This window comes from Cyclopterus lumpus, chromosome 4 (assembly GCF_009769545.1).
Source record: "Cyclopterus lumpus isolate fCycLum1 chromosome 4, fCycLum1.pri, whole genome shotgun sequence".
NCBI lineage: Eukaryota > Metazoa > Chordata > Actinopteri > Perciformes > Cyclopteridae > Cyclopterus > Cyclopterus lumpus.
The window spans coordinates 13,817,043-13,842,670 of NC_046969.1; the positions used below are offsets into that span (position 1 = coordinate 13,817,043).

The following is a 25,628-nucleotide window of genomic DNA, read 5'->3' on the forward strand; positions in this document are numbered from 1 at the left end:
TTGGTGAAGTGAAAAGAAGAAGTACCCGGCAGACCAGTTCTATAGTTCTATCATACACAGACACGTGTAGGGTGTTTGGTGGAGAGGAGATAACGCACGGCCACAGTTAGTGATGCAATGTAGACTTAAAACAGCAGTTAGTAGAAATGTGTCCGAAACTCAGCTACCTGGTCTGTGAACATTTGTTCCAGCTGTTTGATGATTGTTAAACAGTGCTGTCCGTACTTCACCTGAAGACCGAGATAACATTACACAGACAAACAGACTCTAATACTGGGTGTTGGTGCTATGTCACGCGTTATCCTATTCTCTCCCGACGTCTCCTCTCAGTCTCTAGGATCAAACTATCAGATGAAGGCAAAATACCATAAAAATCATTAAACAAAACAACATGTTTGTATCTTCCAAATCCATTCCATCATGTTTTAGAGAACGATATAATTTTACAGGAGACGTTTATATTTCATAAAGTAGCTGCTATAACCATCAGGGAGATGAAAACTAACAGTTGGCTGTATTTCAGTCAGAAATGGTCTGCTGTTATGATCACATAATTTCAATTTCAATGCCTGCAAGATTTTCTCTGCCTGACGTACAATACTGTAATATCAATATGCAGCATTGTTCGCAAGCACAACGGTGGTGCACAAAATGGTGGAAATCACATTGAGTGGATTTGGAGGATGAAAAACATATCTGTAATATTCTAACTTGTAATTCAGACCGCATATACTGTATTTTCTAAGAAGGATTTCTGACGTCTCTGGAGGGCGGCATGAGAGACTAAACCGACGGGGAAATGAAACGACTCACTGAGGAGCTGGAGAGGGTTCAAACAATTCCACACATCATCCAAACAAACCAACAACATAGACCTCATATATTTGATCCTATCCTCATAGAACTTTATACCTTTTTAAATTCATTTCAAGAAATGCATACCTGTAGATATTATATATTATATATATATATATATATATATATTGCACAACATTTATATATACATTTGAAATAAATATAATTCAATAAAAGGTGTCTCTTATAAGTTTTTGCTACTTTACGTAGCTCTATCTTGTTCATATTTTCCACACCCAGAATAAAGAATACAGGGGTCACCAGAATAAAAAAACATTAAAAAAAAGGCCAAATGAAAAAGCTCGGATGAATAATGAAATAAAACACCTGCAATATCCATGTTTGGATACCAGGAGAGATAACATATGCAACACATATCCATGTGTGTTTGAGTCTGTCCTATCCTACATCCTAAAAGAAAGATCTCAGCTGGATCAGCCCTGACACATTAACTCCTCTGTGGCCTTCTTGGTCACCATATCCGAGGCCGACATCTTATCAAGACATTTGACTGACATGAAACAAAGTACTGTAAACACCGGAAGGATTTAAATGGCACTCTGAGGACGCACACCGTCAAATCCTTCTTGTAAAACCACACTGAGGAACAAGGAGACAACAAATGATGGGTCGGGAACCTTCAGGAACCTGGTTTACAAAGAGTCTGAAACAATCTGGTTTGATTGAACTTGGTTTGGTTTCAGACCACCTTTTAGCTCTTTTATAAGGAGGAACCGGACTCAAACACGCCTCAGCACTGGTCCACTAGCATCTCAGAGCATTTCAGACACTTTTCAACCTGGCTCTTGTGCCCCTCAGCCAATCATCCTTACTAGGTTACAGAAAGAAGCAGGAAAGTGAGTGTAAAGGGTGATGGGAGTATTTGACCCAAGGCCTCGGGGTCCCGCTGAGGGAGGACAAAGAGCAAGAGGGAGATAAAGGGTTTGAGGGGAGTAGTCAGATTTAACATGCACAGTCCTGGTGAGGAGGAGCGGGCTGCTCTGTCAGCTGGGGCCCCTGTTTGGCCCCTGTGACGGCAGGGTCTCCGGCGTCCAGGCTGTCCGACATCTTTTCACAGATGATGTCGACCAGGCGCTCAAAGGTCTGCTTTACGTTGATGTTGTCCTTGGCGCTGGCCTCGAAGAACTCAAAACCTGGAGAGGAAACGGAGTTGTTGTAGAGGGTCAGAGGGGTTCAGTGAGGCTGTGGTCGTCTCTGCAATTGCATCGTTAAGTGGTGGAGATGTAGCGCAGGGTGCAGCTGGTGCAATGCAACTTTAACCATGGTAACAGCTTGTTATTTAGGCCAGTATATGGTGAAATATCTTGACAGCTATTTATTGGATTTGTTTTAATTCATGGTTGTAAAAAGATTAATCTTAATGAATCTGGAGATCTCCTGACAACACTAGCAAATAAACCTTTCTGCCTGTCCATTGAGTCACTTCAGGTCTGTTTACCTAACAATGACTCACAGAGAAGTGTGTATTTGTGTGTGTATACCAGGAACTCACCGAGGTGTTCAGACAGCTGCCGGCCTCTATCTCCTCCCACCACTCGCTCGTCCTCCATGTCACACTTGTTCCCGACCAGCAGCACCTGGGCGTTGTCCCACGAGTACGTCTTAATCTGAGTCGACCTGGGAACCAACACACCGTCAGCAGTCAGAGCAGAAACTCTGTGATCACACTGCACTCATCAATGTGTGTATAGTGAATACGCCACATGGGGTCTTTGAACCAAGTTCCAGATCACAGTGATTGAACATAGTTACAAAATCTCCTCCTGAAAAATTAAACCTACATGTGACTTTTATTTCATATCAAAATCAGAATCCGAGAGCATGCACATTTTAACCCATTGTCATAATATATGTATATATTTTTTTTTTTACAGTATTTGAAGAAAACTGTGTCTGAATATGAAATGTGAAAATGTGTAAGGAGTGTTACAACTCCTTACACAAAAGTCTCATTCTCTGGTATTTCCTGGTTTTTATCTTGACAAAATGTGTTTTGTCAAGATATCGCACGCTGCGCCCCATCTGTAACTCCCTCCTCTTCTCCTCCTGCGTGATCATTGGTCAGGAGTCTTGCTCAGCCATAGCACCAGATCTCATTGGTGAAAATGGAGAGTCACTGTCCACTGTCAAGTATGTTGAAAAAAATTAAGAATGATTTTTTATTTCGCTGGTATTTTGATCCTAATTACTTGAACCATGTTTTATTGTAAAGCACGTTGTGACATTGTTTTCACAAGGTGCGATATAAATAAAGGTTTTATTATTATGATGAAGCAGTGAAAATGAAACCTAGTTTTTGAAATACTGTAATAGAGCAGGTCAAAATTAAATCTAGATAGCCTTTTTCTTGAAGGACAAATTCAATGACACACACAAGTCCTGGGAGAAGGCAAAAATAAGACTTGAAACGGATCATGTGCTTTATCTCTTTATCTATTTCCAGAAGCGCTATACCACTTGATCCATCCTCAACGCAGCACTCCCTCTCACAGGTGAAGGTCCACGGTATCACTTTACACTCAATTCACTGACACCCCCTCCTAAACCAATCACGTACCAGTCCTGGACAGCAGTGAAGGACTCCTCGTTGGTGATGTCGTACATGAGGATAAAGCCCATGGCTCCTCGGTAGTAGGCCGTGGTGATAGTGCGGTAACGCTCCTGCCCTGCCGTGTCCTGGGGGAAAAGAAAAATCAGCAGCAGTTAGCTTTTATAAATCTCACAGAATCATTTCACAGGGACTTCTGACAGATTTGGCTGAGGATAAACTTTTAGTTTTTAGACAGTTGGTCCTTTCTCTTTATTTCTCCAATGTCAGATATTTGTCACAAGCCCTTAGTGTTTCTCTGCAACACAGACAATATTTCTTATTTTATTAGTTTTTGACTCAAAAAAACAATAAAACAACAAAACAGGCATGAATCAGATAATAATAACCGAAATATACCGGATTATATTGTTTACCTGCATAAAACAGGTGATTTTAGACAAATATTGTGATTGGAGATGCTCCGACCCCATTGGATAATAACCAAGAGCCAGGTAGTGTTTAACTTGGAAATTTATATGAAAAAAAAAGAGTTCCATGTGTGTCTAATAAACCTTTAAGACCCACCGCACACAGAACAGCAGGCAGCTAAATGTTATTACAGTGTAATTGGTAAATTTATATCTCTATGCCATAAAAAACCGAGCCTACATTGCTGGTGTAGAGTTGTTGACTATTGCAGAGGACAAACAAAACAGAGAAAAAAATGTAAATTTCTTTCTTTCTTTCTTTCAAACTATCAGACGTTTGCCTTGCATTCAAATCTTTGCTGCATCAGGAAATGTATTCAAGCCAATACATCTTGAACAAAATGATGAATACCTCTAACGGTGTAACAGGTTCACACCAGCCAAATTCAAGAGTTATCTAACCCTTGTTATACTATCTGGTATTGAATATAAAGACACAATCCTTGATTGGATTACAGCGTCCTTAGAGTCGTAAACACCAATCCTGTATCCGGCATTAAAGATGTATTCTCCCAATGAAACTTGAAGTTGACAAACAACAACAACAACAACAACAAAAAGGCAATACTTAAGCCTAAATAAAGTCTAAACATTCAAAGTGTCACACTGACAGATTGTTCCCAGGGGCTTCAGTACAGACAGCATATTAAAAGGTCTGTGGCGTTCTTTAAAATCTTCATCAATCCTCTTCTTGTCTTTATTTTCGCTGAAAGCAATGACCCTGCCCCACAATCCCAGGTGAGATTACATGTGTTAAATCCTAATTAATGCTTGTGGAATAAAAGCCTGGTGTGTTTCTGATACCCAACCGAGCAGCTTCTGATCCAACAGCATCACTCTGTCGCTGTCGGTGTCAGTTTGGAAATCAGCAAAAGACCGAGACGGACATGGACTGGAAAGTAACGGCTACACTCACGGTGTAGCCGTATCCTGCTTATGAATGCTAAATAGGGGGTTGCTGTCTTTACTATTATTATCATAGACACATTATACCACGCATACAGCAAATACAGTTTCTACCTTCAAACTTTCTAGGGAATTACATTTACGATGAAGCATCTAAACTACACACACATACAGTATGAACTACAGGCCATAGGCGTGTGCACAAATACACACAAAAGCAAAGCGTACTGTACACAGATCAGTTCTTAGCTTGTAATGTATTTTCTTGTACTCATTGACATAAGTATGATATGAGTGTTGCTCAGACATTTCCACACTGTTGGTTGTTCCAGTTTGCATCCTGCTCCACTAACTGTATCTGAACACTGTTTCACAGTTGTAAATGTAAACATTATAAATGTGTCCCAGTTTATTTCCTGTTGCAGTTTATGTGAATTACATCGACTGACAGGAAGTAAACATGGAGCCAAACCGTGGCCTAGCAACGCAATTCGGTTGAAACTAAAATTGCCAGTGGAGGTATAGCACTTAGTGACATAACGCACTCATTGGAGCACTCATCTTTCCCTTCACCGTGAGCCCTGATTCAAATATAAAGCTGAACAATTTAGATTTTAGCGAACAACTTATAAAATGTATATTTTCCAGCAGGTGAGTTATATTGCAGTTACCCAGTCTCACTAAAGTGAGAGGCTGGACATAAACGTGTCTTGAATACCTAAAGAAGACGGGAAAAGAAGTGGTTCAGGTCTTTTTCTAGCTTAAATTTGAATCAAAGGATTTGAAGGGGAAATCAAGAGTAATAAATTAAAAAAAAATTGTAATTTACAAAGCAAGTTATTTTTAAATCACAATGTGCTCAGGAATTCACATAAACAAAAAAAGTAAAATAAAATTAGATGCAAAAGACATAACTGATCGTAATCACTATCTTTGGTGTGGGATGTTATCAATAGATGTCACAGGATTAAATAAGTAAAGTGATTTGTCATAATAATAATCATAAACATAATAGATCGATTTGTCAACAATTTTGATCACAACTTTAGTCATTTATTAAGCAAAAATTCCAAACAGTTGCTATATTCAGCTTCTTAAATGTGAACATTTGCAGATTTTCAGTTTTGTATGATTATAAATTGCATATATTTGGGTTTTAGACTGTTGGTTGGACAAAACAAGACCTTTGGAGAATAACATTTATTTGATCCATCCATCCATCCATTTTCAATACCGCTTATCCTCATTAGGGTCGCAGGGGCGCTGGAGCCTATCCCAGCTGACATAGGGCGAAGGCAGGGGACACCCTGGACAGGCCGCCAGTCCATCGAGGGCACATGTAGGGACATACAACCATTCACTCTCACATTCACACCTATGGGCAATTTAGAGATCAATTAACCTGCAGCATGTCTTTGGACTGTGGGAGGAAGCCGGAGAGCCCGGAGAGAACCCACGCTGCCACGGGGAGAACATGCAAACTCCACACAGAAGGACCGCTCCGATCGGGAATTGAACCCGCGGCCCTCTTGCTGTGAGGCGACAGTGCTAGCCACTACACCACCGTGCAGCACCATTTATTTGATATATAATAAAATTGTTTGTTGTAGCCCATCTGTCTATAGTAATTTACACTGACAGTATGCAAGCTACAAGTGAGATGATGTGCATGACAAACTATATAAATACACATCCGCATGAATCTATATAAATGGGATTAACTGCACACTGAAATAAATCTATGTAGAATACTGTATGTTGACATTTGAGCTCATGACTCAAATTTTGATGGTTAGCTGACAGAATTGTCTAGAGATGGGGGTCGGGGATTTTGTATGTGTGTGTAGGGAAGGGAGAGGGGGTTATCTACGTGGGTGAGATGTGTAGTAGTGGGGGAGGGGAGAGCAGCACCCAGTCATCCATTTCTCATGCTCTGATTGGCTGATGGTATCTCCCCTTCCAGAGGCAAGACCTGGCAAAGGCTGACAACAGAGAGCACGCACACACACACATTATTGCCGAGTCCTCAGGAAACAAAGCATTTCTGATGCAACAAATATCGCCCTGTTTGTTCCTAAAGGCATATCAGTGTTACTTGAGTGTTTTGGTTATTACTTCCATTGAATATTATTGGATTCTACTCATCAACGGGTCAGCTGGATGAGCAGGTTGCAGAGAGGACGCTGTTGTGTGCAGATGTGTGTATGTTTACTGAGGACAGTTAGAAGAATAAAACTGCACCAAAAGCCAGTGTTTAACAGTTGTTTGCCGTATTATTAGACGTCATAAAAAAACGTAACTAAAATGTATGGCTTTGTTTCAGAGGTTCAAGTGAGAAACCCAAGGAAAGCACCATCTTTCTCATAACTGCCTAGCTGATCTTCTAATCCTAAGATTTGGTGCCGCTGTGCTCCAAACTAATTTGTACAACATGTCATCCGGCAATCGAATGCAAAAGTATTTATAGCTACTCTGAACTGTTTTCATGGTGTCATCTTGCAAGATGCAAGAGGTACAAGATGCAAAAAACATTTTAAATACTGTATGGGAATAACGATGCGCACAAAAAGAAAATCCTTCCTGAAAGTCATGCATAGTGTTGCCCTGTAAAGGTGTAAGAGAGAAGAGTTTTCAGACATTTAACCATCCAACATGCACTTCGGTTGAAGCGTACTGAAGCCTGCGGGCTTCAGAGGTCTCTTTGTGTCTGTATAGGCTGTGCCTGTGCAGCCATAACAATGCAGAAAACCTCTGACAACTTCAGCATATCTTCCCATTAAACTGATTCATCTTAGCAATACACAGAGAGAAGAAAAGACAAAGGCACTTGAAATGTAATGGACAAGAAAAGAAGTTGGGAATGTGAGAATGTGAAAATGCAGCTAGTCTGGGGTCACTGTTGACCAACTGCAGGTGATGGTTTAATGATGGAAAGCAAAGAAAGTCAACAAGCATGTCACAGTGAAGAAAATCAATGGGACTCACTTATTCAACTTCAGACTCAAATTCATGAACGTGTTAATTATAGATCTTAGTTTAATTTAGTCCACTTACAGGAAACTCAACACATCCACAGAAGTCTTACCCAGATCTGCAATTTGATCCTCTTGTCATTCCTGTAGATGGTCTTCACCTTGAAGTCAATGCCCACCGTACTGACAAAGGCCGGTGTGAAGGAGTCATCGGCGTAGCGGAACAAAAAGGAGGTTTTGCCCACACTGCTGTTGCCAATGATGAGGATCTTGAACATATAGTCAAAGTTTTGGTCCGAAGACTCCTTCTGCCCGTAGGTTGCTGTTGCTGAGGCCATCTGTAGACAGAGAGGAAGGAGAAGCACAACGCGTTAATCAAATGGCCGCCGCTACATGTGGCAATCATGGCAATTGGTACGAGTACCCCACAATATTAAGGATTTTTCATAGTGCTGCCATATTAAAATGTGCCAACAGGACATTCTAAAAGGCTTTTTTTCTTTGGCGTAAGCTGAAAGCAATGAAATGTGACGATTGTAATTATTGCTGCGTAATCCCGTTAAAAAGTTGTGAATTTTTTTATGGGCCGAATGTAGTACAGCTAAAATGCTGCATAAAGCTGTTGGATTTGTTTAATCCTGTTAAAGGTGGAGATGATGATGTTTTGGATGTGTGTAATGCGCACATCGTCAGCAAGTTAAAAAAAACACACACACATGCTAAAACCTCATATTTGAACGCATCTCCTTGGGCTACAGCAAATTATAACAGACGTTTTTCACAAGATTACATAAACAAAACAATGAATCTTTTAATTGAGAAAACAGATTATACAGGACTATTGCTGAGTTGGATACAGATGAGTTAGGTAATGATTGCATGGTTTAGTAGTCTGCTCTATCTGAATAAATGACTCCTTTAAACTCATGAGCAAAAAACTCCCTTTAAAATCGTACGTAAGAAACCCTTAAAAAAGCAGCACACAGACAAGCTCATACATGTAATGAGTGTTCAGACAAAAGATGAGGTATGTCAGCATCTGCTAGACTCAGTGTAACTGTAATTAACTAGGCAGGCTTAAACATTTTCTTCATGGTAATTAATCAAAGCAGCACACTGCGATGTCAGGGGAAACAGAAAGCCCATCTGAAGTTTCTTAATTTGGCAGAAAGGTTGAAGGCGAATGGCTCGATCTGTCACAATCAGCTGGAGATGTGGGAGGAATAATTCACTGCACAAGCAGCTGCAACATGAAGTCAGTTTGGAGTCTGATATTACCAGCCGGACTTGTATTTTAACATCAATAGCTCTGTGTTTATTCCATCCATTACTGTGATAAGAGGACTATTTTAGGGTCAGGTCTGACAAACATTGATGGCTCCTTCATGGCAGGATTTACTGACTTGAGAAGAAGTAAAGCCTGACATCTACACCAATGATGGCACCACTAATGAGGTGATTATATGACAGTGCTACCTTCAGATTTAATGGCCTACACACTCATCCATCAAGTTCCATGAGTTTCCAATAACTACTTTCTTTGTCCGATTGTCCTTGCTTAAGTTCCTAAATCTCTGTGGTGAGTAAAATGTTGTCATGACTAACAAACATGTGAGTATACCAAAAATGAATGGGACGCAGATACATTAACTTCCCGAACACTGAACTGGCCTTGTTTGTCTTCTATACTTGTATATGTTTACCATATTTATCTATTATTGCACAATGTTTATTGTTTTTATTATATTTGTATTATTTTATTTTTATTGTTTTATTCCATGTCTATGTTTATTGTTATGCACCTTTCATCGAGTCAAATTCCTTGTATGTGCGTGGCCAATAAACAATTCTGATATAAAATGTATGTTGTTGTCTTTTTAATACACCAATCGGCTTGCTTAATGTGTTGTTGTGATCTCTGCAAACCTTCGCGACTTACAGTTACCCTTAACCCCCGTTACTGCGAAGGTCTTCATAGAGGTCTCTGACAAAAGCACAAGGTTCAGTTTATGCTTGAAAATAACTTGTGTTTACAATGGCAAATTCAGAAATCCAGAGTATTTATGGGAGGCTTCTTTTTTAAAACATTTATTTTTTAAAACCTTTATTTAACTAGAACAATATCATATTTACAATGGCAGCCTGGCAAAGCCTCCTGAGGGAAGAGGGATTGGGGCTAAATCAAAAATTAAAAGACCGCCAAACACACCCGAAGGTTTCCAACACACCCGATACTGGCACACCGTCACAATAAGCATTACATGAAGACACACCGTCACAACAAGCATTACATGAAGACACACCGTCACAATAAGCATTACATGAAGACACACCGTCACAACAAGCATTACATGAAGACACACCGTCACAATAAGCATTACATGAAGACAGACCGTCACAACACACACAACCACGCTAGCTACCAGTGGGACAAGAGGGCTAAAAGGATCCAGGAAACCTTTTCGACTCTTGAGAGCACAATGACTCGAGCCCACGGGCCTCAGAGTCTTCTCTATATTTAGACTGTTATCTCCACTCAGCTGCAGTGGAACACGAGAACTCTCAGGGAATAAAGCACAAACAAAACAACTGCACCCTCCTCAGACCTCGGGCCGATCGGTTTACATAAAGGAACACAGAGATCCTTGTTCAATAATAAAGAAGCATGGACCCTTCCTCAACACGCTGATGTTCCTTTTATGCAGAGGTTAGAGGTAAAGCCATCACCAAACCTGCAACACGCCACATAACTCTAAGTGGGGTGCAAACAGGAAACTGAAGTAAAAAAAGAATAAAGAAACCAGAAATCACACAAACATTTTTACAAATATTTTCTGGTCTAATTTGTGTAAATAATCGTGAACATCCGAAACACGCAGCAGCAGCGTAGGTGTAGGTTTCTATCTGGTTGGTGACAGCTTTGATTGGGACGTCAATAATTTCTCATAAATAACTCTCCTGCATACATTTGAGTATGAGTTTCAATTTAGAATACCAAAGATGGAAACGGGGAAATAAGAGACCTCTGACAAAATGAGCATGGGTCTCAAATCTACTTCTCATGAATTATTTTCTTATTATTTAAAGATTAGTACGATTCTAAAATAGTAATAGTCAAGTTAAATAACATTAGAACTTCGAACACTCTGCTAAAATATCTTTTGATGGAATTTCTGAATATATTTGCTCATTTGAAACCTACTCAGTTTGAACTAAAAAGGGCAAGTTGCCAGACGTGCTACAGTAATTTATCAGTGAACAAAACACACGCGTTTAGCTTTTGTACATATTGTTTCAAATAACCAATAGACTGCCAAGTTACTGGAGGAGACTAAGAGAAGAGACCCACCTGAAAGAAGTGATTCATTCTAAAGTTGCATATATATCAAATGCTTGAAATGATGAGCAGTGTGTCTCAGTACAACATACTGTACAATAATAAAAAAAACAGTTTGATCATTGTTTTCAGCACAATGCATTCATATTATTAGGCAGCCTTTGTTTATATTTACGGAAAATGTGTCTCCATCTCAGAAATATACAACAAGAGGTTCCTAAAGAGGTACGTGTAAACAACTTCAAATGAGCTGTGACTCAGCATTTTAACCCTGCTAAACTTAATTGGCATCCAATCAAGTCGACTGCAAAAGAGTCTGTGTGCGCTGCAGTGAAGTGAACTGCAGTGTGACTCACCGAGGGCGAGCGCGTAATCCAGTGACAGGAAATATTAACAGGAGATACTCCATCCCACAAGGCTCAAAGGACGACACACGTACAAACTAATGTCACATGGTTATGAAGTCGAGTTTTTGGTTCCCTTAGCAGGAATATTTTGAGGACGTATGATCTAATGCTCATATTAATCTCTTTATTTGTATATGTTTAACTGGTCTGAACATTAAAACAGAAACAGAAAAAGGGAAGAACTGGAGTTGATGTTTGAAATGACCTACGTCAGTCATGTGTGCATGTATTAAAAAGAATGTGAATATTATGTGCATGTACTAAATAGCAATCTGAAAATGCTTCAACTTTAGTTTTTAAATGGATGATTGTTTAGCGAAAAGAGATCCAGATAAACAGATAAAGAACTGTTGTTTAATTCATTCTGTTAAACCCAGAATGTGAATAACATACATTTTCACTAAAGAGAATATGTTCCTTATTATTCAAAGACCTAATGCAAAAATGTAATCGGAGAAACTCCAGTTTCGTTGATGGAAATACCCCCTTAATTACAGCGCCCTATGCTGGGACCAAACTCAATACCAGTGTTGCTGTTGTGGCTGGCAACAAAGTGTCCCAGTATGATGTGGACCCACGACAAGCTGCCACAAGTCTGTGATCGAACATTAAAAAAAGGTATTTAAAAAGTGGGAATTTAATCAAAAAGGGTTTCACATATGACGTAATGAATATAGGATATTATTAGCTTTGTTTTCCATCCAAACGTTGTGCAACCATTAACCAAATTCCTACAAAATCAGCAAAAGTAACGTGTGTTTCCATCCACGACCTTTACGGTGGAAACACACGTGTTATCAGGAGTTGAGTGCACAAATGAACAGTTGTTTGTGCTAATTCTTCAGAAGGGTGCAATTGAAACATTGCAAAACATAACAAAAACAATATGAAAAAACAAGATTTAAATATGGCATGTTGGTTTATTTAATGTTTAATTTATGCTCCTCATCGCGCATCGTCTGTTGCCATTTTCCGTCTCTTCAGCTGAAGCTTCAGTGACACATAAGTCCTATTTGTATATCCTGATTTATTCACTAAAAGTTATTTTCCATTCTGCTTTCATCGGTACATTAACTTTTCCTCCTCAGCCAAGTGAAAATCAGTTTGGTGAATTAGTATTATTTTAATTTTTTTACATTTCCACTCAGGCATTTTATTTTAAATTGTTCAAATTGAAAATGTGCAAATTGAAAATGTGCAAATTGAAAATGTGTAAATTGAAAATGTGCAAATTGAAAATGTGCAAATTGAAAATGCTGACTTTTCGACACATCTGATCACAATTCTCCCTCGAAAGATTTTAAATACACAACATTCCACAAAAATACTAAATACTAAATACTACAGAACGTTAACACTCGACTAAAAGGTCAATTTGTCACTGTGAACCAAAACAAGTTATATCGATAACAATACTTTTTCTCTGGCTCAGACTAAAACAAACCTATCGATCTTGATCAGTTGGGGTTTAGTGTTCGATTTCATCTTTGGCCAGCCTTATTTAAATATATAGCTGCTCCTATTACGGTTGCACCAAAGTGTCTACTCAGCTCAGTAGTTATTTCAGCCCATCTGCTTTTTTTTGCTGATTCAGCGATGTTGCAGTTTTAGCACATTAGCCAAAAAGTTAAATCTGAAATAGACATCCAAGCCAAGGTCTTCCAGTCAGTTTAGATTGCACACTTCTTCTAAACGTGTTGCTTCTCTTGGCTTGCTGTACTTAAAAAGATCTCAGCCTGTCCTTCACACCATTCTCTCTTTTCTCTCATTTTCGCTGCACCTGTGGAGGTGCAACAGCCTCACCTGACCCTGCTTCTTTCTTAAAGTCTTCTTAAAATGTTGGGCGTCTAAAACGTGGATTTCTTGAGCTTGTTATGGACCAAAGCACTGGTTTATATACCTACAAATTAACGGTTATCAACAGCTGCGATTAGAAGATGTTGGACATGAATAGCCACAGCTGGAAGTCTGGTTCCTGTCTAACACTATCAAAGACCTTTCTATGTGACGGTGTGGTGAGATTAGCCTCTCCTCTGCATCCCACAGATACTGTGAAGATGAGAGCTGTCTTAACCTTCACTAAACACTATTTAGATACAGAAGCTTACAGACTGCAGGCCTTTGTGTTTAATCTCAAAGTAATTAACAAATTCTCATTATGCAAATGTATTTCAGCCTGCAGGACGTTGCTGCTGCTTTCGTTTGACCTCCATAGTGAACAAAGCTTTGAACAAAGCTACAAGCCAGGTATGCTGAACTGTGAGAGCTGCAGTAACACATTGTTGTGTTATGTATTATGACTTTAAGACATTGTAAGTTGTATAATGGATACATTACAGTTATGTGACACTCTGAGCCTTGGAGCCCTGTTTCAAGGGCTGCAAATAGCAATTCATTGCATTTGAACAGTGAAAAATGCACATTGGCAATTCTTACAGCCAAAGTTGACATATTTAGATGTCTTGTTTTGTCCAAAAAACCATGAAGTTCAGCTCACAAAGATATTAAACAAACCAAAATATCACAATTGATAAACTGGGCCAAGGATTTTTTTCTGTCAATGTACTTACCGATAGATTGATTAATTGTTCCACCTCTTTATTATATATAAAGACAATGAGTGACATTTCTAGCAGTATTTTTAAATATATTTCCTTCTGTCATTTCTTATTTCTAAATATTGTTTGAACTTATTCTCCATGTGTCCAATGTGCTGACTCATAACCATCAGGGATCTATAAAGTCTCAACATCGTTTTTATAAATGTACATTGAACAAATAATACTGGATTTTGCGTATGAGACCATATTAATATTTGCCATTGTTCATTTCTAGATTTGGCGTATCAAGATGATTCCGTTGGTTTGAGAATAAATAAAAAAAATCTCCAAAATGCAAGACAACATCAAATCTCCACATTTCAAAAGGACATTATTTCAGCCACATTAAACGGTCTCATCAAATTAAAATCCTCTCCCGCAGTTTGATGACCAGAAACAGGACGCTGAGATGTGGCTGAATGTGATGAACATGGATGTGATTTGAGAGGTCAAACTAAACTGCAAAATGGACCCGAGCACTAGATGCTGAGGATAACTCAGCTCCTCTATCATGGAGGAAGAGTGACATGATAACAAAGATGGCCAAATCCCACTGAAACCACCATCTCTGGTGTTTCTGCTGTCACTTTTAGTTTCCCATGATGAGCTGTGGTCACAGTTGGTTTGTATGTGCTTTTGAGCTCAACTTGAGTCACTGAGAAACATTTTGATATCACAGAAGAGGATTAAAAAAAAATAATCCATCCATTATTATAACACTTGTTCTCAACAGTGTCGTGGGGGATGGAGCATATCCCAGTCGACATTGGGCGAGAGGCCCTGGAGAGATAATGATTGCCACTCACGCTCTCAATTTGGAGTCAACAATTAACCTACCGAGGAAGCCTGAGAAAGAAAGAAACAGGTTTGAACCAGGAGGCCTCTTGCTGTGAGGCGGCAGTGCTAACCACTGTCCCCCCGTGCTGCCTGTTTTTTAATAATACAAAGCATTAAGGATATTTTTACATATAACAAGAAATAATGACAACACTATGGAGAAAACATGCAGCTACAGGTTTTCTGCTCCGCTCAACAGCACACAGTCAGTAGTTACACTGTAACCATGTGTGAAGTGTTTTTCTTAAAACCTAATTCAATGATGACTAAGAGTTTCTGTGCTGTACGATGACATCATCAAGCGCTGTTCTAAACCTGTCACCTAAAGAAGATTGACGTCCTCCAGGAGCAGGATTGATCCACAGCTAAGTGCTGCTGCGGCCAGCTAGTCGCGCTCATTTAATCATCAGTAACTTCCTGCAGATTGACAGCTGATCCTCAGCTGATCCCAGATCATCCAAACACCTTTCTGCTTAAGGAGCCTGCAGAGGCGACTAATGTAGGTGTCTTCACCTCCATGAGGTAATCAGAGAGATTTCAACTTTGAACACATTTTTTCTGAGGTACGGATAATCCCATTTATTTACATTTAAGTTAATAAAATGTTATACTAATTCTATACTACGGAAAAGTAACTAAGTACTAACTACTAACTACTATTATGTACAATATTGACTATTTTTATTTTATACTAGTGGTAAAAAATACTTAAAGTCACCTCCACTTTGACCAGCAACAATATTAAAGGCACACTTACATATGAATCCACCTTATGAAAATAATCAACTTTATAGTGTTATTTACTCCCACTGTGAACAGGCTGTGAGGGTAGAAAAGGTTTTTACTGATCTAAAATGTTCTCCCGAACATGTAAATTCACACCCAGAATCACAACCAGGACCAGGACTAAGAAGATAAATCTAAAGCAGCAGAAGTCAAATATTTATCTGCCACAAGATTGAATCAAGCAAACTCAAACTATCTGTTATAACATGAGAGGATGCTGGAGTAAAACTGGTTCCATCCCAAACCACACACACTGCTGGTGTTTGCATATTTCCTCACTGTCTGCTGTGTTCTTCTCTTTCTAAATAAATATCTGATGCTAAAATGCTTTAAATATATATAATATAATTACATAAAAAAAATTGACAATAATAACTGCAACACCAAAACATAAAAAGTATAATATGAATTCATAAAAAGTAGTTTTTAAAAATCAAATATTCTGTCAAGCTTTCAAAGTTTACCACGACCAACATTTCAGAGAAGATGTCGGTGTTTTTAATACAGCTGCTGTCCTGCTCCCAGGTTGCCTAAGACAGCAATTTCCCCCTATTCCTCCAATCACGTGACCCCTTTTCTAGGAGGAGTGGTGATGCAGATGAGAGGAGGGGAAGTTATAAATAGCTCTTTCTTTTTTTTCTCTTCAGAGCTAACAGAAAGCAGAGAGGAGGGAGCAGCCAGAATGTGGGAGATGTATTTTGGTGCTGGAGACTGCAGGTGAATCCAGGACGTTTAGGATTTAAGGTATATGAAACATCTTAACAACTAAGTCTGTTTTTCTGCAGCAGTGGTCAAACGAGACTCATAACTTTGACAGACTGACTGAAATAAAAGATATCGACCCGACATATGAATCTGATCCCGGTTGGATGTAGCAGTGTTTGTTAGAGGCAACATGGATGTAAGTGAGCTGTAATGTCAGCACAGGAAGTGCAGATGTGAACTGCAAACTGTCGCCTCACATTCACACATGACACTTTGCAATCCTTGCAGGTAAAATGAAAACTGCCAGAAGAGTTTTTGTCTTCAGCCCTTTCTTTTGCACTATTGATTCATTTAAAAAACTGACAGGGCTAAATTAACTATTTTTTAATACTTTGAAACCAGTAGGTGAAGGTGGATGAAAGCCAATACATCTTCTGTCTGACTGTCCTTAAAACACACACACACTCACTCACACACACACACACACACACACACACGCACACACACACACACGTTCATCTATGGACTCGTACATGCTGTCAATGTCTGTTCATGCAGCCGATTTAATAAACTGGGGTACTTTATATGTTGTATATGTCTCTGTATATGTGCAGTAAGCATACAATGTGTAAGGCACACCCAATTAACTTCATATAGTTAGTTTAGTTCCAATATGCCAGTCAATGTATAGCCGGTTTCTCAGTTTTTATTCCTTCTGTAATAAGGAGCTGTTATGGTATGGGAAGCACACACACATCATATAAATGCACTAGCCGCGATCTGATTGGTTCAGGACTAAACGTTTCACTCTACCATAGACACACAACAGTCCTCTATATGGCTCAACGTTTCATGTATAAAACTCCAATAATATTAGAATAATTCTCCACATATTCGGACTAATGGTGATTATATGGTTATTATACATTGGTTATCTGGTTACCTCATTATAATAAGTGTTATAAGAAAATAACAGAACTGTACGTATGCGGGACAATATATATATATATATATATATATATATATATATATATATATATATATATATATATATACATGTATATATAGTGACTCTCCCCTGTTCTATAAATTAAATGAAGGTATTGAATTCAATTATATTGTTCCTGCCTCAGACACATTAAGACCTATTTTCCGGATTTGAACCATCGGACGGTGTGAAACGCCTTTTCCTGCAGGACAGGCCCCTCGCCAAACCAGGGATCCACTAAGCAAATAGCACCCTTCAGATCCACCCTGACAAATGACACGAATAAATATGCAACTACGACGGTTTAGTGGTTTTCACAATGAAAACATCTGTTATAAAGCGAGCATCGTATATAGGTTCTTTAATCGGAAATAATTTCCAAGATATTCGAACATGAGCGCTCATAGACAATAAATGAAGGATACATTAGATTTAAATATGACATATTTGTCAATGCAATACATTAATAAAGACAGAAATCTCACCTTTATAGATTTCTATCCGGCTACTATCCACCTCGTTCAGCACCCGCAGAAACACCACTAGTCAAGTCAGAACGTCCGTGCAACACCACATCCGGTTACGAATTCCAGAATAAAGGCCGTTAAAAACAAGCTGTCTATTTAATTGCTCAAAATAAATGCCACAATTATGATTTTAAAAGATATATATGCTCTAAAAAAATAAAAATAAAACCCAATGCATCTTTTTAAATGTATTATTTCAATTAGTAGTTTTACTTTATAGGTATAAAGTAAACATAAACTGATTTCCTGGTCAACGTACACTTATCTCCAACTCCACACCACCACATTTGTTTACTGTTGTATCCAGACCAAACAGACCACAGATAAGCGTGTGTTCTCCAGCTAAACACGGGAAAGCCAACGATATAACAAAAAAATACTTTGAAAGAAGAATTGATTTCCGGTCTTTCCGTAACTCCGCTGTCTCCACTCAGCCAGAAACAACATAAAATGAATGGTATGTATGCGGGACCACAGTCAAGATTGACAGCACGTCTAACGAATCCACAGCCGTGGCATAACAACTATCTTGAAGCATTCAAATATGGTCTACCTGTCATTTATTATTGATGAACGCTGCTGGAGAAACTGAATTATTGATTAGGAGGTCATCAGTAACCACTGCTGCCGTTTCCACATATTATCAAACAATGGTCATGATTGTCATTGTAAAACATATCCCTGAAAAAACATATTTATATGACAAGTAATGCCATACTAATACAATATGGTTTAAAATAAACTCACAAAGTCCTACAAACTATATATGAATATGACCACGATAAAGTAGATTCAACAATGTAATAAGTCTAGTCTAATACTACTATAGCAGCAACTTTAAATAGCCAGGTGTTATATTGTATTTGTGATGAGTGAGCAATTGATTTGCAAAAGAACTATGAAACTGTGATCTGTATGATATGGCGTTCTGTTCTGATTGATCCTCCAAACCAGCAGGTGCCGCTCACACATTTAACGTATAATGTTCAGTGGAGTAAAACCTGAAGAGGTCTTGTTTCATGGGTCCGGATCGTTGCACGAGTGTTTCTCACATTATTAATGAATAAAGCTCTCTCCGCCGTGGCTCAGGTTTAGGTAAGGCTGCGTCAAAGTGTCGTCACATTTGTGGTCAGGTTGACTTAATGGGGAAAGATTGGCTTCGCCGCAACAGTTTATATGCTAGTTAATTGCATGAGGCAGGAAGCAGAGAGAGCATGTCAAACTGCTAGCTAACTGTTAACAGTGACCTTTGAACCTCTCAACTGTTTCAAAAGTGCCCGTCTGTGTATTCTGCAGATATAACGTTACTATAAACGTAAATATACATCTCGTCATCCCGTGTAATACAGAGAAAGTAAATTACCCGATAAACAGTTCATGCAACAAAGTATATTTACTGAAAAGAGGTGTTACGGTTTAGGAAGCGACCGTGTTAACTGGCGACTTTGAACCAACGCGTCCTTTGTTGTCATAGTTAGACAGCTGTTGAAAATAGGAAGAGAACACGTAGCTGCCCTCGCGAATGCCGCATTGTTTAATTTGTATAGTATATATTATTATGTATATAAGAGGGGTTGACACTTCATTACAAAATTAAACCAAGCGGCATTCACGAGGACCGCTATACACGAAAAGTCACCAGTTAACAGGGTCGCCTGTTAAACCGTAACACTGGATCATTGAACGCCTAAAACAACTCGTAGATAGACATGCGTCATTCATTAACTTGTGTAGTAACGTTATATGTCAGTGTGCGACTCAAAATATGCTTTCTGGATTTGCCATTTTAATCAAATCAAGATTTTAGTATCATATTTGTCACAGTTTTTACATTATTATATATTACATTATTTTTGTCATGATAGAACGATGTATTAATCGTCTTTTTGTAGTGAAGTAGAGTTAAAGCTTCATGCAGCTTTTCAGCCAATTGGTTTGCAAATTGATTATTTTCTCTAGACTTCATTTGCAACACAAAACCGGCTGATCTATTACATGTAATAATATCTCAGCCATGTACTTTGTGATATAAGCTCCTGTACATCTGTACAACAACCATGGACAGGTAAACAAAAGTGCAATTGGCCACTCTCGCTTTTTTTACATAAGCACAAAAAAAGCTTGTTTTGTAAACAAACAGCCAGGAGGACAGGAGGAATGACTGGCACTGTGTTTCTGTGTTCTTTATAAACTGCACTAATAAATGTGTTTTTATTTTTATTGTCATTTTACATTAGTTTACAGTGAGCTAATAATTCCTTTATATCGTGACTTTACTGTTGTAAACACTACCGTTGCCTCTCTTGTAACTATATTTTGTTATATCTAAATCTTATAATGTTCTTAATGTTTTTGTTTGTATTATTCTGTGTATATATATATATATATTTATTTATTTTATTATTATTATTATTATTTAGTCTTGTAGATTAACCGAGTATTGATTAGAGTAGCTCCTAGTGTTAAAATCCTAAAGATACCTATACCTACCTGCTGGCCACTGTCGGTCTCCAACACGCTTGGAAAGGGAGGGGTGAGCAGAGGGGTATTTAATTAGTTGCAACCTGCCACAAACCACTTGATGCCACTAAAACCTACACACTGTTACTGGGCAGAGGCCAGTAAATGTGCTTGTGTAACTGGGAAAGGGATGTTGGGGGAGACTTTTATTCATTTTATAAATCAGGATTAATAATTTCTAAACGTGTTTCTTCTTTGGGCTTCATCAATGACGTCATATGTTTAAAACGATACAAGTCTCGATAAGAGCTTCACTGAAAATAATTTAATTACTCGACACACGCCCTTAAATCTCGGCACAGCACGTAACAGCACTATTAATCTGTTTTGTAATTTTAGTTTTTACCCCTCTGTTTTGGAAATGCAGCATCCTTTTGGAGGTTGGTCAACAATGTCCTCTTTCTCCTGCAGATGACAGGAACGTTAATTCATCTGCCGTCATGCTTCCTCGGATGGGTAAAGATTTTCTCGTCCGGATGCAGTTCAACTGGCGGCCGCTTTTCCAGGGCCGAGCCCTGCTGCTCACAAACACCCTGAGCGGAGGAATATTATTGGCACTGGGAGACATCGTGCAGCAGAGCCGGGATAACCTAAAACAGCCAGGCAGAGTACGAGACTGGAGGAGGACAGGTGAGAGAAAGGAGGAGCTCTCTGTTAATAATTTATCAAAATGTTGTATTTTGGAGAATATCTGCAATGCTTTTCATTTTGAATACCAACTCACGGCGATTAATTCTTCATTCTTCCATTAACCCATGACTCTCCACCTGAAGGTCGCATGTTTACGGTGGGCTGCTCCTTCGGTCCTTTGCTGCAATACTGGTACATCTGGCTGGATGGAGTGTTTGTGGGCAAAGCTCTGAAAACGGTGGGAAAGAAGGTTCTGGTGGACCAGGTGGTCGCCTCACCGTTTCTGGGGATGTGGTATTTTGTAGGTAAGAAGGAATCTTCCCTTAGTGCACATATACACACATCTAAACTTTTGTCACAGTGTTGGTACATAAACTGTACAGTGGGTAGAGCGGGCTTCCTTTAAACACAAGGTTGGTGGTTCAATCATGAATCTGACGAGAGTATTTTAATTTCCACTAGTAAGTGAAAGCAAAAAAAAACAAACACTTCCACTAGTAAAATAAGGACATGTAGGTGTTTTGCAAGTCTTTCTGAAACTGAAAACCCAGTTTTTCTCATCTAAGGGTTTACTATCTCAGAGTTTTCACTAAATCTGCTTTCTGAAACAGGGACCTGACAGACAACTCTGTTTATTGCAGGTATGGGTCTCCTGGAGGGACACACTTTATCCGAAGGATGGAAGGAGTTTTCAAACAAGTTCTGGGAATTTTATAAGGCAAGTACACCTAGATCTGGGCCCTATTCCTCATACATGGTTCAACTAAGTCGATCAAATGTCCTATTATCCAGCTTAAATTAACACAATGATTGAAATCAGGCTATCCCGGTTTCTCAAAGGCTCAAACCATCTCGTTAATTCGAACCAGACATCAGTACTCAGGATAGTTGCGCGTGCCCGTCCTACTTCAAAAGAGTGAAGCGTCGATCACCCAAACCATAATTTTCTAACAGCACAAAGGCAAATAAACTCAAAGGAAGAGCCTCTTTTTTCTTTGCTGACGAGCAGGAGATGATCATGAACGCATATGAGGAATTCCAGACCATAATCATGTTAACATCTAACACCGCCCCGCTGTGAGGGCAAGACAAGAAGCATGGCAACATACCAGACAAGTTAAATGTGTAATGCTGTGTACGAACACGAACGCTTTATTCGCGTGAGTTTACTCGCCCGACTATTTGTGGTTTATTCATTCGCGTGGCTTATCTCCAGGGCTTTACTTCGTGGAAACAGTTATAATTTCCGCCATCCACCATGGAAGAAATGAATACTATTTCTGCTTTATACTTGTTGTGTAAATCCCACAAACTTCGGAACATCTAATGTACTGTACACTACTCATGTACAGTACATGGTTATTGTACAGTATGTGATTAGTCTACAGCAGTCAAGGTCCATGACCCCCTATTGTCAAAGACATATGATTGTTTGTATAGCAATGTAATTTGAGGAAAATTATGTCATAAGTACCTGCACATTAATGCTGTGAAAGCCTTTTCGATTGACAAAATCTGCCTCGTTTGGGCCAGAGGGTGATTTGATGGCTCGAGAAGGTCTTGTAAATAAATGATTCCTTGTGGGCAGAATGGATAGCGCTCGTATAGGAAGTCATCATGACGTGATAAGAACTCTAACTATAAAACACCAATAACACTTCTTCAATGGGATCTCTGATGAAGGGAGCTGCTATCTTATCCAGCTATCCAACTTGGCCTGCACTGGAGCAGGTTCAAGTGTTCGGATGTGTTGCTATGGTGATTTTGCCAAACTTGCTTTGTGGAACCAAAAAGCCAGACTTTTTTGTAATCTTATCCTGAACATTTTCCAGCTAACTACATTAGCCAGGTACGAGGAATAGGGCCCAGGAGCAAAGATCAAGGATAATTTACTCTCAATCAGCAAATTAGGATTCTTCAATATTATTTTACCAAAATTGTTTGTACTCGGCAAACAAATTTAGAACTGCCTCAGCCTACAAATTATGTCTGCCTGCCGACTCCTAATGTAAAGACACACCTTTTAAACTGAATGCTTCTCATATTAAAAGAACAATCGTTAAAGGCTTTTATAGACAATTACAAACTTTAGTTTTCTAATGGATTTGCCAATTGTATTAAATAACTATAACATTGCCGCACCTCTGTTTACCTTGCAATGGCATGTTGAAATAGCTGCTGTGAAAAGGGCCTATTTGACTGTAAAGTACTTTGTGTGATCAGTCCTTTATGTTAAGGCTCCCCTGTGTTCTTGCCTGCAGGCAGACTGTTGTGTTTGGCCTCCTGCTCAGATGATCAACTTTTACTTCCTCCCGCCTAAATTCCGTGTTGTGTACATCAACGTTATCACCGTAGGGTGGGACACCTACCTTTCCTACCTCAAACACAGAGTAAGTCAGCCTCACACGAGATTCAACCGAAATTCTGGCTAGTTTTGACAATTCTTAAGAAGAGAATGTTTTTTACTTTACTGTTTTTGCCTTAATAATATACTGTATATATTTATATAAAAAAACACAATTTCTTTGCTTGTGTGGTTCAGTGTGTCGGTCAGAGTTGTCAGCTTGCTCAGTGATGTTGATTACATTGATGTGTGTATTGTTTTTTGTGGGACAGGATGACAGCCAAACTGAGCTGCTGTCAGACAGCAGTGCTGTGGATGTTCAGCAGGAAGCGCTCCCATCATCCAAACCTCTGGAGGAGAAAACCTAGAGGCGGAGTTCATGCACAAGTGTGAAGTCTGTCCAGTGTGTCGGTACATCTACTGTTTTGCACTCCTGTAGGAACAGTCGGGGATAAATGCTGTTTCACGGCCTCGCAAGCTAATTCCTCTGATGATGGAGGTTTTATTTTGATCACATCTCCATAATTGTAACTGCTGCCATTAACAAAACCATTTAAATGTAAGTTAGTTGGTGCACGTTTTTTGTATGAAACTACAATATTTAAACTGTCCAATATCCAACAGAGTGGCATTTCTTAAATGTATAGATGGATGCATTAATGCCAAATAACCTTGTCTTGAGTTTATCCCCTTGAAATATTTATGAAAAAATTGCACTATTCTGATTACATGCTTGAAGAAAATGTATTGCGGTATAATTATTTATTTACACATTTAATTTTTTTCATGAATCCTTAACTGTACTTGTAAACCTGATTCAAGACAGACTGAAGCAATACAATTATTTTATTTTTAAATAGCATACATTTTATACTTCATTTTAAATGTGACTTGATATCCTGTACTTATCGTATGGTTCCAACTGCTATTTTATTAATGAATATCCAACTATATAAATGCTGTCTAAAAACAGAAACCTTCCAAAAAGTGTTTTTTTTTTCCCTTTTACATATAGAGGTGGTTCAGTTCTCGTCACTTATCGCTCTGTTTCTCGTTTTCCCTGATTCCTAAATTCATATTTAAATTAATAACTTGTATTGCTCTTTCATATTCTTTACATCAAACGGGAACAATCTGAGAACCAGGACATTCATTGTAGCTAAGAATGTGTGTGTGTGTTATTGCATAGTTCAACGTTTGATGATCAGAAATTCCGGTAGGGGCCCAGAGCTGATTGAGATGAGCTAATTAGTGCAATTTGACATGACATTTCTGAGACATTTTCACAAATTTTAAAGCAATTTTCTATTCGCCTCGAGTAATTACAACCATAAAATCTTATCCTGCATACATTATTGTACTTGAGGATTATAATAAAATGCATACTTCAGAAATTGCCTTCATTTGGCATAAATGTCATTTTAAGTACAGAATGTTAGAACACTAAAATAGCAGCAAACAACGACTTCATGGTGATATAGTAAGATGTCAAACTGTATGAAGGTGCACTTTCTCCGTGTGTGTGTTACCTGAGTTTCTCCTTGTTGACAAAGCCGGCGGTCATGCTGCTTTTAATGCAAAATGAGCATCCGCCACTGGTTAGCTCACGGCTAAACATAACAACGTTTTTACAGCAGCAACAGTATTGTTTGCAACAGCAAAGTCACCATATAAACTCAATCATCCATCCATCCATTTTCAATACCGCTTATCCTCATTAGGGTCGCGGGGCGCTGGAGCCTATCCCAGCTGACATAGGGCGAAGGCAGGGGACACCCTGGACAGGCCGCCAGTCCATCGAGGGCACATGTAGGGACATACAACCATTCACTCTCACATTCACACCTATGGGCAATTTAGAGATCAATTAACCTGCAGCATGTCTTTGGACTGTGGGAGGAAGCCGGAGAGCCCGGAGAGAACCCACGCTGCCACGGGGAGAACATGCAAACTCCACACAGAAGGACCGCTCCGACCGGGAATTGAACCCGCGGCCCTCTTGCTGTGAGGCGACAGTGCTAGCCACTACACCACCGTGCAGCCCATAAACTCAATCATTTCTCACTAAATCTAAAATGTCAATAAAATAAGTAACATTCCTGAATTAAGTTTATAAAGAATGAAGAACACAGACATTAGTCAGTATCAGTCGTTCCTCCTGCTGACTCACTGCCT

The 25,628-nt window shown here is 39.0% G+C and overlaps 2 protein-coding genes across 2 annotated transcripts; one reads left to right on the forward strand and one right to left on the reverse strand.

Moving 5' to 3' along the window:
- Positions 1 to 1,435: 1,435 nt before the first annotated feature.
- Positions 1,436 to 17,995, reverse strand: rab3ab (RAB3A, member RAS oncogene family, b). The gene is made up of 5 exons (XM_034531238.1): positions 17,918 to 17,995; positions 7,886 to 8,110; positions 3,434 to 3,552; positions 2,369 to 2,493; positions 1,436 to 2,009 (listed from the first exon to the last, which is right to left on the reverse strand). Exons 2-5 carry the CDS (start codon positions 8,108 to 8,110, stop codon positions 1,819 to 1,821), a joined length of 660 nt encoding a protein of 219 aa, XP_034387129.1. The 5' UTR covers positions 17,918 to 17,995; the 3' UTR covers positions 1,436 to 1,818.
- A 951-nt stretch (positions 17,996 to 18,946) lies between these two features.
- LOC117729554 (mpv17-like protein 2) lies at positions 18,947 to 24,429 on the forward strand. Its single transcript, XM_034530747.1, has 6 exons — positions 18,947 to 19,054; positions 20,891 to 21,109; positions 21,253 to 21,414; positions 21,751 to 21,827; positions 23,371 to 23,499; positions 23,726 to 24,429. The coding sequence occupies exons 2-6, from the start codon at positions 20,920 to 20,922 to the stop codon at positions 23,819 to 23,821; spliced, it is 654 nt and encodes a 217-aa protein (XP_034386638.1). The 5' UTR covers positions 18,947 to 19,054; positions 20,891 to 20,919; the 3' UTR covers positions 23,822 to 24,429.
- Positions 24,430 to 25,628: the final 1,199 nt, after the last annotated feature.

Bases quoted from the DNA above. Each gene is read 5' to 3' on its own strand.
- rab3ab (XM_034531238.1), bottom strand. From the start codon at position 8,110: ATGGCCTCAGCAACAGCAACCTACGGGCAGAAGGAGTCTTCGGACCAA. The intron at 3,553-7,885 runs GTAAGACTTCTG...CTTTTCCCCCAG, and splicing joins GGATCAAATTGCAGATCTGG to GACACGGCAGGGCAGGAGCG. The intron at 2,494-3,433 runs GTACGTGATTGG...GTTGGTTCCCAG, and splicing joins TTCACTGCTGTCCAGGACTG to GTCGACTCAGATTAAGACGT.
- LOC117729554 (XM_034530747.1), top strand. From the start codon at position 20,920: ATGCTTCCTCGGATGGGTAAAGATTTTCTCGTCCGGATGCAGTTCAAC. The intron at 21,110-21,252 runs GTGAGAGAAAGG...CTCCACCTGAAG, and splicing joins ACGAGACTGGAGGAGGACAG to GTCGCATGTTTACGGTGGGC. The intron at 21,415-21,750 runs GTAAGAAGGAAT...TGTTTATTGCAG, and splicing joins GGGGATGTGGTATTTTGTAG to GTATGGGTCTCCTGGAGGGA.